At 30.1% G+C, this 15,881-nt stretch overlaps 1 protein-coding gene across 1 annotated transcript; it reads right to left on the bottom strand.

The window, feature by feature from the left end:
* Positions 1 to 84: 84 nt before the first annotated feature.
* On the bottom strand, positions 85 to 4,762 carry LOC116132320 (4-diphosphocytidyl-2-C-methyl-D-erythritol kinase, chloroplastic). Its single transcript, XM_031417973.1, has 11 exons — positions 4,553 to 4,762; positions 4,366 to 4,461; positions 4,225 to 4,293; positions 4,042 to 4,146; positions 3,877 to 3,933; positions 3,591 to 3,791; positions 2,746 to 2,838; positions 2,566 to 2,665; positions 2,005 to 2,104; positions 995 to 1,080; positions 85 to 393 (listed from the first exon to the last, which is right to left on the bottom strand). The coding sequence occupies exons 1-11, from the start codon at positions 4,709 to 4,711 to the stop codon at positions 293 to 295; spliced, it is 1,167 nt and encodes a 388-aa protein (XP_031273833.1). The 5' UTR covers positions 4,712 to 4,762; the 3' UTR covers positions 85 to 292.
* Between the last annotated feature and the right edge of the window lie 11,119 nt (positions 4,763 to 15,881).

Genomic DNA, 15,881 nt, shown 5'->3' with positions numbered 1-15,881 from the left:
GTCCTGACAATAAGAGCATTATTGCTTTGTAAATTTAATATTATTTGTAATGTAAATGATTAATCTTTCACAACCAAATGGATTAATTGAAATGAAATTCACATAAAATACTGTTAACATTGAAATTATATGCACTTGTCAATTTGGCTCATTCGTACTATGCTATTCTACAATATGAAAACTCAACGTTTCTAAGCCGAACAAAAGTCAACATTTCATCCTGAAATACATATAGCAACAATGATTGAAATAAACTAAAATGATTTATTTCTATATTTTCCACAAGGATACATCACCCCATACTTCTGGAAAACTCCGGTGGTTGGCAAGAGGCACTCATTGAATTCGATTCACCATACCATTGATTCTCTTCACGAGTGATAAAACTTGCCTCTGCATCCAACATCATCAGAATGAATAAGGAAAGATACCAAAGCTTCGACATCTTATATGGTAAGCCAATTCGCAATCACAGCAAATGGAAAAAATTGACACATTGATAGATACAACATAAGCCACCAGTTAAACTAAGCTTTCAAACAGTGCATGGTAGCAAAGATATTAATAAGTTTGAAACCGCAAATTGCTTCTGCTGTAGCAACTTGTTGATTAGAGAGCATAAGACATGCTATTCGGATTGTGAATAAAATCTAAGGAAGCCTTCCAACTTCACGATAACAAACTAACTACCAAGACATTACAAACATAACAGGTATACAATCCATAGATTAATTCCGATCAGCAGATCTCCAAGTTGCTTCTTCATCCAAGAATCATACGTGCATATGCACAAAAAAACTGGGAACATGCCATCTTTAACTTCCTAAGATATTCTATACATGTTGCGGTTCAAAAATTAAATTTGACAAAATTAGATCTACATGACTTTCTCAAAGCTACTTCATAGAAAAAAGTCATGTACGCAGGGCTTCAGCAAGTATATTAGATACAATTACAAAGTAGAAAGTTACCATTTCAATTACATGAGTCTTACCCGACAAAAACACATCTTCGTAATCAGTATCATCATAGACGAACTGTGGAGGATCTGTTGAACCAATGCCAACAATAGTGCTACCACTGCATCAAATATATAGATATCAGAAACGAGTTTGGAGCAATCAAAATAAAAAAATGAGGGACATGAGAACTTAATTTCATTTCATCATTGATTAGTTTGAGTAAGGACATGTCTTTGGTATCCAAGAATATACCTTCTACCAAACACATCTATAAACATATACATGAAAATTCATTAACTGAATAGGGATATTTTAAGGATTTGAGCAGAGGACCTCTCGAATAACCTGAATCGGATTTCCATGTTGAGAAACTCTTGATCCCAGACGTTCAAGATTTTAAAGAAATGAGCCAAAAGTAAAATTTCAACTGAAAACAATGATAACAAGAAACTTCTCTGTTTTTCCTTCATTCACTGATTTATCCCCAGCACAAAGTGTAGAGAATTTAACTGAGATCAAAATTTGAAGCTTGTTTTTTATCACTGAAAGCAAGCCAACATAATAGGTTGCTTAAATGCCTATAGCAACTAAGTTATTTTAATTTGCTCTGTAAATTACATCACTTCTTAGTTAAACTATTTTGTGATTACTTCAGTTTTGACTTCTATAAAGTGTCTTCCTAATTATATAATAACTGAAACAAAAGCTCCTCAATCTGACAATACAGATTTAATTTAATAAGCTGATAACAATTATGCCTTGCTTCAGTTCTTCGGATCAGAAGTATGAATAGAGCCACTTATAATGCAGCTGAAATTTTTAGTGGTTGGGAGCAGGGCACACTAGGTAGTATTCTAGATCACATTTAGTAGCATAAGCACTTAGGATTGTAGCATATTTAATTAGGGATGTGATGGTAACAAGACAATTTCTTGGTCAATTCATAGTGTATGTACATTATACAATGCTCCAGGCATATATCCTATTGAACTTGCATGCTGAGACAGAAAATGAGACTCAACTATGTTTCCAGTTTCCATACCTCCCAGACATAAAAACAGCATCATATTGTCCTCGGCTGGCAGCAATTATACGCTGTTTTAATCTTTTAAGAGATGGGAGAACTTCAAATGCTGGGGCTTCTGTAGAGAACACAAACAAAAACATGTAAATTAATAACGGTCAGGATACAAGAACAGTCAGCTCCTAAACAACAGTGACCCTAATAAAATCTACTGTAATTGATTCAGACACTGCCTCAATATAAACAGACCCAAATTACCATCCATCCAACTAATTTTGAATACCAGCAACAACCATCGGTTCAATGCATGACATCAGTTCAATGCATGATGCCTGTGAAACCAATGTGTGCTTCAATATGAGGGGAAAAAAGGGAAAAAAACTGCCATAGTTAGAAATCTAATCAGATGACCTGCCTGATCAATTACCACCAAATCACCCATGCTCCTTCCAACCCAAGAGAGTTGGTGTGGTGTAGATTGCCAAATATGAGGGGAAAAATGGAAAAAAGAGAGAAGGAAAAAACAAGCATGGGGAAAACCAAATAGAAGCATGATGACTACTATTTAAAAACTCGTACCTAGATCATTGATACAAACATCTTGAGATATACCATTCCTTGAGATCTTCTCCAGCAATATTAAAGGATCAACCTTACTGGTTTGATCTAGCCGAAGTTTCTGAGAATTCAAAACTTCTCTTAGCATTGAACTATGGTAAATAAACTAGATAGTGCAACTTTATATTATAAACTGCATACCTTATACACTGCAGCTGTGGGACATGCCTCCCTAGGCTTTATGAGAACCATAGGAACATCCAAAGGTATGGGTGGAGGAATATCTTGAACAATCTGGAAAAATCAAAGTAAAGTTCCGATGAATTTGGGGGAACTTCAGTCAATGATAACAAACAATTGCAAGTCAATAAATGAATATGTGTTTGAGTGAACTCTAAATAATACAATAATAAGATTGTTGAAGGCAGCCATATTGTTCTATTTCTGAAAAACGGTAAAATCATCCTTTCCATTCTGTTAGACAGATAACATGACAAAATTCTGACATTAGAAGACACAGAGACAGAGCTATGATAATAATGTGATCAACAGAACTCATTACTGCAATGGACAAATATTACATCGAAATAAATCCAATAACCCAAAAATATGTATACACGTACCAGCATCATGTAAACTAAACATTTATCAAGTCTGATACAGATGTTAGTTACTTGGCTCTACTAACACCATAATACATACATATTATGCATAATATGATTGAATCCTATACCTGAACTAAAACCGTTACTACAGCATAGCATCTTTTAGTAGCCAAAAGCATTTGAGAATATAAAAAAATAAAAATAAAAAACATAAGAGGCTACTTTAAATTTCTCAAAAGAATGAGTGAAAGAGTAAGTCTGGATCATTGCACCTCCAAAATATAAGTAGCTACAAAACAACTTAACACTATGGTTCTCATAACAAATGCAACATCCAAAACATACTATGATACATATAAAATTATGCAATTACAAAGCCTGGTAAGAAAACGGAATTGCATAACATCTAATAGCTGCATTTTCCTGAAAAAGAAATCATACCTCACCTCTACCAGTACAATAAGCTGCCCCATGGGAGAAAAAGAAGGGAATATCTGAACCAATCTCACTTGACCATTCTTGAAGCTCGTTCTCAGTGGCAGCACCACCATTGAATTGGTTTGCTGCCCAAAGTGCAGTTGCAGCATTACTGCTTCCACCGCCAAGTCCTGCTCCAGTAGGCACACGTTTATCAAGGTGAATCTGCCCACAAAATTTTCTAACATAATTACTTGATTTTATATAGGCTACTGTAAAACTGAAATAAAAATCAAGCTTCACTTTTTACCCAAAAGAAGTTGTCACTGCCAGTCTTCTTTCTATAAAGGTTAAGGGCTTTAATTATCTGCCAGAGCAAAGTTTAAAAACCCTTTACAAAACACAGAAACAGAAACAAAAAAAATAAAATAAAATAAAATAAATAAATAGAAGGTATACTTGGTTTTTGCCTTACCAAATTTTTATCATCAAGAGGAACTCCTGGCACATTTGTTGAAAGACGATCCTTAGTTTTCAATGGTGATAAAGAGAACTTAATAGTATCACCTAAACTAATTACCTGGAGCCACAGAAAGGGTCAAAATGAAAAATTGAAAACCTCATGGCAATATCAAAAGATAATAGTGTATAATCTTACATGAAAGAGAGATGCTAAATCATGAAACCCATCTTCTCTTTTGTTTGTTATTCTCAAGAAAACATTAATCTGCAACACATAACCAACCAAAATCAATATAAAAAATACCCAAAATAAATAAAGAGCATAAAATTAAAAGACCTTGCAGGGTGAGAACAAAGTGAGCCTAGAAAGAGGAGCATCCCTGTCCACTTGATCAGCCAACTTGTTTATCCTTTCATCAGGGTCATAAACTATCTGGGATTGAATTGAAAGCAATTAAGTTTAGAATTTAGAAAGTGAAATGAATTGAAAGAATGAGAGAAACAAGAGTAGAAGTAGAAGCAACCTCCATTTGTTTTTTGGTGGAATTGACAAGAGTTGTCGGTGGTTTCTTGAAGTGAAGTTTTGGTTTGAAAGAAGAAGAGCCATGTTGATGTGGGTTTAGCTTGAAACTGCTTCTCAAGGAAGAAGAAGAACAAGGAACAAGGAGTTGACAGGATGCCATGTTTTTTTTTTCTTTTTCTTTTTTTCGCTCTTTAGTCCCTGCAACTGATAATTGTAGTGGCTTTTGCAATTTAAGAATGTAATTTAGTACTTTATTTAGGGGGATAAATTATTTTTTATTTTTAACACAATCTATCCCTCCGGTCCCTACTGTTTTATTATTTCCTATTAAAATTTTGGATAGGCCACTTCTCATAAATTTTCTCTCACAACCTCGACATATTGAATCCAAGTAGAACTCATTACAAATTGATCAATTAGGAGTTATCACGTCAAGATTATGAGAGAAAATTTGTCAAAAAATGTTATTGATGTAGCATTTTTCGTAATATTATTGGAAAAAGAAAGGGGTCTAGATATACACAACTAATTTGATAATCTCAATTTTTAAAAATATCAACTTATTTAAAACACAAATTTAGCTGTAAAATTAATTACTAATTTGTAATTAATAATGCTAGACGTACAAATAAATCTTAGATTTTTATACAAACTAATGTGACAAAAAATAATAGAAAAGTGAATACAAAAAATCAAATACATTATATTCACTCAATCTTTCATTTTTTGTCACTTCAGTTTGTATAATAATCTTTATAAGATTTATTTGTACGTCTAATATTACTCATTTGTTAAATTGTTATGAAATAACAAATAATTTTTTCTCTAATCTATAATGCTATACTATATAAGATTCCGTAATCTAGCCTTTAACAACATGATTTAATAGCATAATTAAAGTATACTAGACATAGCTAGATAGTGCTAGACTTAGTAGTCTAGAGTGTTCAGTCTACTTTTGTCCTTGTTAACTAATGTAATTTTGTTATTAAATTTGTCTTCTAAAAAATCCTTAACATTTTTGGATATTAAAATTAGTGAAAATGGATATATAGGGCAATATCTATTTAAATGTTACATTTAAACAACTTTAAATTTCATCCTACAAGGTTTCTATGTGAAAAAACATGAAAAGGGATCAAGATATTACAGCTTAAAGTAATGCTAAGTCCACAACTCAATCTCACAACTTTATTTCACAACTCGTAATTGGTCAGTTTACAAATAGGTTTCATTTTGAGAAGTTTACAAATAGGTCTTGTCTGTCATTTTGAGAACTGTCTAATTACGAGTTGTCACGTTTGAAATTATAAGAGAAGTTTATGAGATTTGATTGTGGATTACTATACGACTTAAATGTTTTACTTAATTTTTTTGTTTTTATATTCTTGATAGACGGTTCATCTTTCTAACCAACATGCTCAAAGATGATGAGTTTGACCTTAAGTATAACTACTTTTAATTACTCACCTATCACGGGAAGATTAACAAAAATGAATGACTCGTGTTAAGTCATAAGTGTCAAAGTTAATATTGCTCTTTCACTATTAATATAGTACTAACGTAAATCTCCATTTTAAATATATAACATTACTTTCATATTGAATGTATGTATTTACACATTATTTATATATTGATTCCAAGAACATAAAAGGAATATGTTACTTAGGCTAGTTTTGTTGATATCCTCAAGATGAACCTTATACTTTTGGAAAATAAATTGATTAATTATCGTTGATTGCATCATCTAACAACGTAAAATTTTGGGAAGGTCAATGATGTTTATATCATAGAGGAGGTTATCTAGATAGAGAAACCATAGGAAAGGTGAATAATAATCTCAAGGGTGGCAAGTAATAATTCTCAAAACTCTAGGGGTACTAGGGGTACTTTAATAAAGACAAACCTTATTTAGAGCAACAAACCAGTCCATAGATTCTAAAAATTACCTATGTACCCAAATATTTTTAGAGAACTTCATAACACCCCTACACTATTATTTCTTTCAACACAGTAACTCTGCAAGGTTTGTTGATTTGTAGTAAGTGGTAACATAAAATATTAATTAAAGGGGTATTCAACTTTTATAATTCGGGTTAAGATGAAATGTTGACTAACTAATTAAAAATTCTAAAGTTTGGTGATTGGTGGTGACATCAACGGCTACCGAACATATTGAAATTTTATTGAAGGGTGTTTTACACGTTTTAGGGGCATTTTACACATGTTTGGTTCGGTTTGGCTGGCAACTATTACATTTCCACAACGCTGGGTTGTGTTGTGTATTCTAGCACCTATTATTTTTGCCATGTAAGGCTCCGAGCATCCAAAAGTCCATCCAAATCAAATGACTTGAATCAAGCAAAGTTTGTGACCTCTCCAATGTTTTCTATGAATTTTCATAGTGTATATTGAATCATTTCAGCACAAGACCTATTACTATCTTGGGCTATTGCTCTATGTCATCTAAGGCCACTACCTTTGCCACACATCCGTGTTAGAATAGGTGTCCTAAGCCAATCATATATTTCTAATTGACACTATGTATCATATATAACACAAGACCTATTACTATCTTAGGTTATTGCTCTATGCCATCTAAGACCGCTACCTTTGCCACACATTCGTGTTATAATAGGTGTCCTAAAGTCAATCATATATTTCTAATTGACTCTCTCTCTCTCTCTTTATATATATATATAAAGTTGAATACCCATCTTGGTTGCTTGACATGTGACACATTTTAGAAGCTCTAGAATTGTTTCATTTTGACACATTAGATTGACAACTAGGATTTGTGATTTAATGAGCCCAATCAAACTGCTTCATCTTAACATATTGAGTTTGTAGTTACTGCTCCATCTTGACATGTTGGATTTGTATTAGTATTTAATAATTAATAAAAATTGTGTTAATAATTAATAATAATACTAATTATATAGGTGCATTGCATTGACATTTTAAAAATCTAACCATAATGACACCTTGGATTTGTGATTGCCATGTGGTTGAATTTTATTGGTGATGATATAGACAATATTAATTGTTGTATTAGTATTCCAAAGTTGGATTTGTGGTTTAATGAGATATTAATGCATTGCATTGATATTCTAATAATAATAATATAGGTGCATTGCATTGACATTCCAAAGCTGTAACTATTTTGACGCGTTGGATGTGCATTAATAACAAGTATATAGATGCATTGGATTACTATTAATAATTGTAGTTTAATGACATCTGTATAGGATTGCTATTAATAATTATATAGGTGCATTATATTGACATTGCAAACTTTTTTTTTTATATTTAATTATGTTGGCATTCCAAAGGTCTAAAAAGGGGGTTATAAAAGGGGCGTATGTTCAATTCTGTATTATCGCAATATGTTAGTTAGTGTCAACAATACGTCTAGTCTTTTGTTAATTGTTTATAGGTCATGTTAGTTTGTGTCAATAATACGTCTGTTCTTCATGATTTTGTTAATTGATGATTTTTTATTTATTTATGTTTTTGTTGTTGTTTACAAGTCAAAGATTCATGAATTGACATAGAATAAAGGCATGATGTCCGATTGACATTGTCAAATGAGTTGTTATTTTGATTTGTTCTTCTGAACTGTAAGTATATCTTCTAACTGATTTAATACGAAATCGTAAGTACATCTCCTAACTATTTTAACGGTTATTATTTGATTGAATTATTGTTTTTGTTTGGTCAATCTATTTCAATGATTAATTGTGTTAGTCCTACCGAACGGTAAGTGTATTCCTTAACAATTTTAATATGAAAATTAATTAACTTTTATTGATTTCATTTTCAGGTAACAGTTATTATACGAATGAATAATTGTTTATTAACAATCTTAATATGAAGATCGATTAAATTTTGTTATGCTTGTTTTCAAGGAAATGTTCATATACTTTATTAAGATCAAATCGAGAATGATCCTATTGTTAGCTGAATTGTGAGTATATGTCATATTTATATTAGTAGAAATAGTTCATTTTTGTTGAATATGTTTTTTGTAAAAACATTCGTGTATTTTAATTTGTTATATGAATGATTAATTGTTTATGTCCTGCTGATGTGTGAGTATATATGTTAAATTAATTAATTTTGCCTGATTTTGTTTTCCAACTAATAGGCGTTATTTGAAATATTTCTTATTAGTCCTAATATGACAATCCCTTAAATTTGGGTTTAATAAACAATTCATTTTATCATCACACGCATTTTGTTTTCCACTGAACAATCAATAATAAATTGATAATAACTTGCTCAATAAAAATCCAATTGATGAGAGGATTGAATCTTTAGAAACTAAACAGATGGGGCTTTAATTTGATATATTATACACTTAATTTGGATAACTGTAGCCTTACTTCCAAATCATTTATTTTATCATCACACACATTTCAGTTTTCCCTGTTTCTCGATTTCCATTAAACAGTCAGTAGTAAATTAGTCATAACTTACTCAATAAAAATCCAATTGATGAGCAGTTTGAATATTTGAAAACTAGACAAACATAGATTTAATTTTATATATTATACGCTTAATTTGGATAACTATAGCCCCACTGACAAACCATTCCATTTATCATCACACGTATTTTCGTTTCCACTTAATAGTCAGTAGTAAATTGACCGTAACTTGTTTAATAAACTTCAATTGATGAGAGGTTTGAATATTTAGAAACTAGATATATATGGATTTAATTTGGTATATTATATGCTTAATTTGGATAACTGTAGCCCCACTGCCAAACCATTCATTTTATCATCATACATTTTAGTTTCCACCTAATAGTCAATAGTAAATTAACCATAACTTGCTCCATAAAGCTCCAATTGATGAGAGATTTGAATCTTTAGAAACTGGACAGATAAGGCTTTAATTTGATATATTATACACTTAATTTGGATAAATGTAGCCCCACTTCCAAACCATTCCTTTTATCATCACACATATTTCAGTTTCCTATGTTTCTTGATTTCCACTAAATAATCAGTGGTAAATTGGTCATAACTTACTCAATACAAATCAAATTTATGAGTGGTTTGAATCTTTGAAAACTAGAAAGATAGAGCTTTAATTTGATACATTATATGATGAATTTGGATGGCTATAGACCTACTACCAAACCATTTATTTTATCATCACACACATAAAACCAATTCAATTTTAGCGATGACAAAGGAAAAAAATATTGATATGTAGTCTTAATTGTATTTGTTCTATCTCTATTTTTTGATAGTTTTTTTATGTTACATACATATATTGAAAACAGGTTATTGCTGAATATAACAAATTTTATTTGTATCACAAATATTTTCTGGTGCTTGTTGTTGAACCATGTAGCTTTAGTAAACCATTTGTAATATGCCGAACCATTATTATTATCCTTAAAGGAAAACAAATATTGATATGTAGTTTTAATTGTAATTATTCTATCTCTTTTTGTTGATATCTTTTTATGTTACATACATATATCTTGAGAAGATGTTGTTGTTGAGTATAACTAATTTCATTTATTTAATAAAATATCAATTGATGTTTGATGCTGAACCATGTAACTTTAGATAACCATTCATTTATCATCACACACATTTAGGTTTCCATGGTACAATCAGTAATAAATTGAACATAACTTGATCAATAAAATTCCAATTGATGAGAGATTTGAATCTTTAGAAATAAGACAGATAGGGCTTTAATTTGATATATTATACACTTAATTTGGATAACTGTAGCACCACTTTCGAACCATTCCTTTTATCATTACATATATTTCAGTTTCAACTAAACAGTCAGTAATTAATTGATCATAACTTTCTCAATAAAAATCCAATTGATAAGAGGTCTAAATCTTTAGAAACTAGACAGATAGGGCTTTTGTTTGATATAGTATATGCTTAATTTAGATAACTTTATCCCCACTGACGAACTATTCTTTTTACCATCACATATATTTTGGTTTCCACTGAACAGTCAGTAGTAAATTGATCATAACTTGCTCAATAAAAATCCAATTGATGAGTGGTTTGAATCTTTAGNTTGTAAAAACATTCGTGTATTTTAATTTGTTATATGAATGATTAATTGTTTATGTCCTACTGATGTGTGAGTATATATGTTAAATTAATTAATTTTGGCTGATTTTGTTTTCCAGCTAATAGGCGTTATTTGAAATATTTCTTATCAGTCCTAATATGATAATCCCTTAAATTTGGGTTAAGTAAACAATTCATTTTATCATCACACGCATTTTGGTTTCCACTGAACAATCAATAGTAAATTGATAATAACTTGCTCAATAAAAATCCAATTGATGAGAGGATTGAATCTTTAGAAACTAGACAGATATGGCTTTAATTTGATATATTATACACTTAATTTGGATAACTGTAGCCCCACTTCCAAATCATTCATTTTATCATCACACACATTTCGGTTTTCCCTGTTTCTCGATTTCCATTGAACAGTTAGTAGTAAATTATTCATAACTTACTCAATAAAAATCCAATTGATGAGCAGTTTGAATATTTGAAAACTAGACAAAAATATATTTAATTTTATATATTATACGCTTAATTTGGATAACTATAACCCCACTGATAAACTATTCCATTTATCATCACACGCATTTTCGTTTCCACTTAATAGTCAGTAGTAAATTGACCGTAACTTGCTTAATAAACCTTCAATTGATGAGAGGTTTGAATATTTAGAAACTAGACATACATGGATTTAATTTGGTATATTATATGCTTAATTTGGATAACTGTAGCCCCACTGCCAAACCATTCATTTTATCATCACATATTTTAGTTTCCACCGAACAGTCAGTAGTAAATTAACCATAACTTGCTCCATAAAGCTGCAATTGATGAGAGATTTGAATTTTTAGAAACTAGATAGATAGGGCTTTAATTTGATATATTATACACTTAATTTGAATAAATGTAGCCCTACTTCCAAACCATTCCTTTTATCATCACACACATTTCATTTTCCCATGTTTCTTGATTTCCACTAAATAATCAATAGTAAATTGGTCATAACTTACTCAATACAAATCAAATTTATGAGTGGTTTGAATCTTTGAAAACTAGAAAGACAAAGCTTTAATTTGATATATTATATGATGAATTTGGATGGCTATAGACCTATTGCCAAACCATTTATTTTATCATCATACACATAAAACCAATTCAATTTTAGCGATGACAAAGGAAAAATAATATTGATATGTAGTCTTAATTGTATTTGTTCTATCCCTATTTGTTGATAGTTTTTTTATGTTACATACATATATCGAAAACAGGTTGTTGTTTAATATAACAAATTTTATTTGTATCACAAATATCTTCTGGTGCTTGTTGTCGAACCATGTAGCTTTAGTAAATCATTTGTAATATGCTGAACTATTATTATTATCCTTAAAGGAAAACAAATATTGATATGTAGTTTTAATTGTAATTGTTCTATCTCTTTTTGTTGATATATTTTTATGTTACATATACATATATCATGAGAAGATGTTGTTGTTGAATATAACTAATTTCATTTATTTAATAAAATATCAACTGATGTTTGATACTGAACCATGTAACTTTAGATAACCATTCATTTAGCATCACACACATTTAGGTTTCCACTGCACAATCAGTAATAAATTGAACATAACTTGATCAATAAAATTCTAATTGATGAGAGATTTGAATCTTTAGAAACGAGACAGATAGGGCTTTAATTTGATATATTATACACTTAATTTGGATAATTGTAGCACCACTTTCGAACCATTCCTTTTATCATTACATATATTTCAGTTTCAACTAAACAGTCAGTAGTTAATTGATCATAACTTTCTCAATAAAAATCCAATTGATAAGAGGTCTAAATCTTTAGAAACTAGACAGATAGGCTTTCATTTGATATAGTATACGCTTAATTTAGATAACTTTATCCCCACTAACGAACTATTCCTTTTACCATCACATATATTTTGGTTTCCACTGAACAGTCAGTAATAAATTGACCATAACTTACCCAATAAAAATCCAATTGATGAGTGGTTTGAATCTTTAGAAACTAGACAAACAAGGATTTAATTTGATATATTATACGCTTAATTTAGATAACTGTAGCCCCACTGTCGAACCATTCATTTTATCATCACACACATTTCAGTTTCCCTTGTTTCTTGATTTCCATTGAACAATCAGTAGTAAATTAGCCATAACTTGCTCAATAAAAATCCAATTGATGAGTGGTTTGAATCTTTGGAAACTAGAAAGATAAGGCTTTAATTTGATGTATTATGCAATGAATTTGGATAACGATAGACTTGATGCTAAACCATTCATTTTATCATTACACACATAAAACAAATTCAATTTTAGTGATGACAAAGGAAAACAAATATTGATATGTAGTTTTAATTGTATTTGTTCTATCTCTTTTTGTTGATTTTGTTGTTTGATTTGTGGGTTTTTTGGATTTTACAATTATCGTTTTTCTGTAGGATGCTATCATCAAATGTTTTTTTTGCTATAGGTGGTGGTCAATTCTATTTGCAGCAAATGGATTTGTGTCACAGGATCTTTATCTTCATGGCTTCTTCAATGCTTCAATTAAGTTGCCTTCAGATTTTACTGTTGGAGTTGTTGTTGCTCTCTATGTGAGTTCTCTTCTCAACATTCTTAATTTTTTTTTTTCTAAAATAAAAATAATTCATTTTCTTTTCTCAACAATCAAAATTAGTTTTTCCCTTTGGCTCTGCAAGTCTCTTGCTTTAAAGTTCACATTTTTCAACAAGGTTTATCTTTCGCTGATTGATTTATAGACTTATCAATAATACCCAGTGGGTTATCCTACAAATTTTTTTGCTTTTCTTGACAAAGTTTTAAACTTTGATTGCAAATGTCAAATGGTGACATATTTGAGAAGAACCATGATAATATAGACTTTGAGTTGAATTTGTGGATATTTTATTTATTGATTTTTTTATTATCAATTCAATATAAAATGAACTTTAATAAAGAAAATATATATTTAAAACAAAAAAAAACCAATAATAATGTAAAAAAATATATAATAAACATACCTGCGCAACGCAACTTGAAAATGAATATAAGTTACAAAAATTACGGAAGGTCAATATAAATTTTAAGTTTAAATAGTTGATCTTGATAATATTCAGGTGATATTAAATATCATACACGATTCACTATAAAATATTGACATCGAATATCAAAAACATGTCTGCAAAAATAACATCAATTGTATAAGGTGATGATCTTGAAAATATAATTAGACTATATAATATTTTGGTGATTTTCTCAAGTTAGATGAATGATTTAATGACATCTACCTTTAATTGATATTAAAATTATACAACTACAATTATTTATTTTTTCTTAACACAACTTTGTATATATATACAATTTATATTTACTTTAAAATTTGTATAAATTAACAATTATTATGTCTTAATCTAATTAGTTTATTTTGTTAGAATAAATTTGTTCACAATCTATTTAAAAAAATTGAATAAACATACCCGCACAATGCGCAGGCCCCATGTCTAGTTTTATTATAAAATGCAATTTTATTATATCGTGTAATTCGTATTTCAATATAAATATATGTTACGATTATGCCCTTAAAATGGTAGAACTGTGTTGAGGGTATCAAGCGTTTCAAATCCTGATTATGAGAACCCTATGAGCACTAATATTGGTCATTCTAGAAACGACATAGCCCTAGTATTATTCTTATATAGGCACAAATAATATGGTAAGACTATCAAGGCGTTGAACGACCATACAAAGAGACGATGATAGTTCTCATACGTCAAAATTGTTTGATGGTGACTGATGAACAAATTTACTTCCTCGCAAGTGAACGAATCGATATCGCAATATAGATGCAAATGCAAGGGTTAATCCCATAGATATTTGTAAGCAATTTACTAATCCTAATAAATTTACTTTAATTAAATTGAATTAATGAATTATCATAATTTAAATTATAAATAACAACTAATTAAAACTAAAGTTAAACCAATATGTAAATGATTGAAAATCCAATTAACCAAAACCTAGTATCCAATTTCACCATAATTATCCAGCTTTATGTAAGCCATCTAACTATTGTATCTCAATTCACTCTCTAGGGTTCGCACTCACTAAACCAAGGTATTACCGTAAGACATTCGAGATTAACCTAGTATCTTTAACATTGGACTAGCTAGGACGTATAGTCTAGCCTAAGGATTAAAAACCCTTTAAATACTGGAATACTGAAATCATGAATAAAGGCGTATCTGTTAGGGCGTATGCACAAATACTAATCATTCAAGAAATCATGAACCAACTAGTATTCTATCAGGGCGTATGCACAAAATACTAATCATTCATTCATATGAGCTATTCAAGATTAACACATGATATTTGTCTAATATTAACACATACAACCTATTAATTTACATTAAAGGTCGTCACACAATAATGATAATTAAAGATTGAATAAGTACAATGAATGAATCAAGATCACAATTGAATTGATAACAAATAGTTTGATGTTTAAACACAAAGCCTTCAAATTAGGCTACATTGGATCCCTAGAAAAGAGTTTAGTTACACATCAACATTAAGAAAGCAAACCTTAATTTCCCCAAAAGCATGAATGATCAAAATGTAGGAAGAATCTCCTTTTCTTTCTTGCTAATAAAAACAAAAAAACTAAAATAATTTACAATGCCCTATTTATAATTTTTGATTGCTAAGATATTTTTGGAATAATACAAGTCCAATTCAGAGTTAGAAAATTTAAGATTTTTCCTTTCGCGCAATCCACGTCGCAGCGCTGAATGCTTTCGTAATTCACCACTCGAGAAAAACCATGTCATGCTATAGCATTAACCTTCTGCCCAAATCCTCTTTGTGTGCCACGATGCCATCCAGAAATATCACAATCTTTCTTCTAATTCTCGATCTGACTCACACTTTAACTTGTCCACTGTCTCCAATCATCGTGCAAGTACAAAATCACCATTTTTTACACCTAAAAACCTGAAATTCATACACATACCCGTGATTCTTGAAAATAGAAATATATAAAGAAACTCGTACAAAAATAATCCATTAAAGTCATGAATTCCCTAAAATCTACCCATAAAATCACGAAATATATATAACTTTTCACCACTCATCACAACCCCCAACCAGTGTCTTGCTAGTCCCTAGTAATCAAAGCGATCGAAACAAAATCTAAACCTACTATAACAACTTTAAACTAAACCACTTCCGTAAGTTGAT

Source organism: Pistacia vera, unplaced genomic scaffold (assembly GCF_008641045.1).
Source record: "Pistacia vera cultivar Batoury unplaced genomic scaffold, PisVer_v2 Contig250, whole genome shotgun sequence".
In the NCBI taxonomy this organism is placed as follows: domain Eukaryota; kingdom Viridiplantae; phylum Streptophyta; class Magnoliopsida; order Sapindales; family Anacardiaceae; genus Pistacia; species Pistacia vera.
Note: the sequence above shows the minus strand (reverse complement) of the source record. Positions and strands in the feature narration are given on the sequence as shown.

Excerpts from the sequence above, each read along its gene's own strand:
- LOC116132320 (XM_031417973.1), bottom strand. The coding sequence starts at position 4,711 with ATGGCATCCTGTCAACTCCTTGTTCCTTGTTCTTCTTCTTCCTTGAGA. Across the intron at positions 4,462-4,552 it reads CCACCAAAAAACAAATGGAG|ATAGTTTATGACCCTGATGA; the intron begins GTTGCTTCTACT and ends ATTCAATCCCAG. Across the intron at positions 2,105-2,565 it reads TGTTTGTATCAATGATCTAG|AAGCCCCAGCATTTGAAGTT; the intron begins GTACGAGTTTTT and ends TGTTCTCTACAG.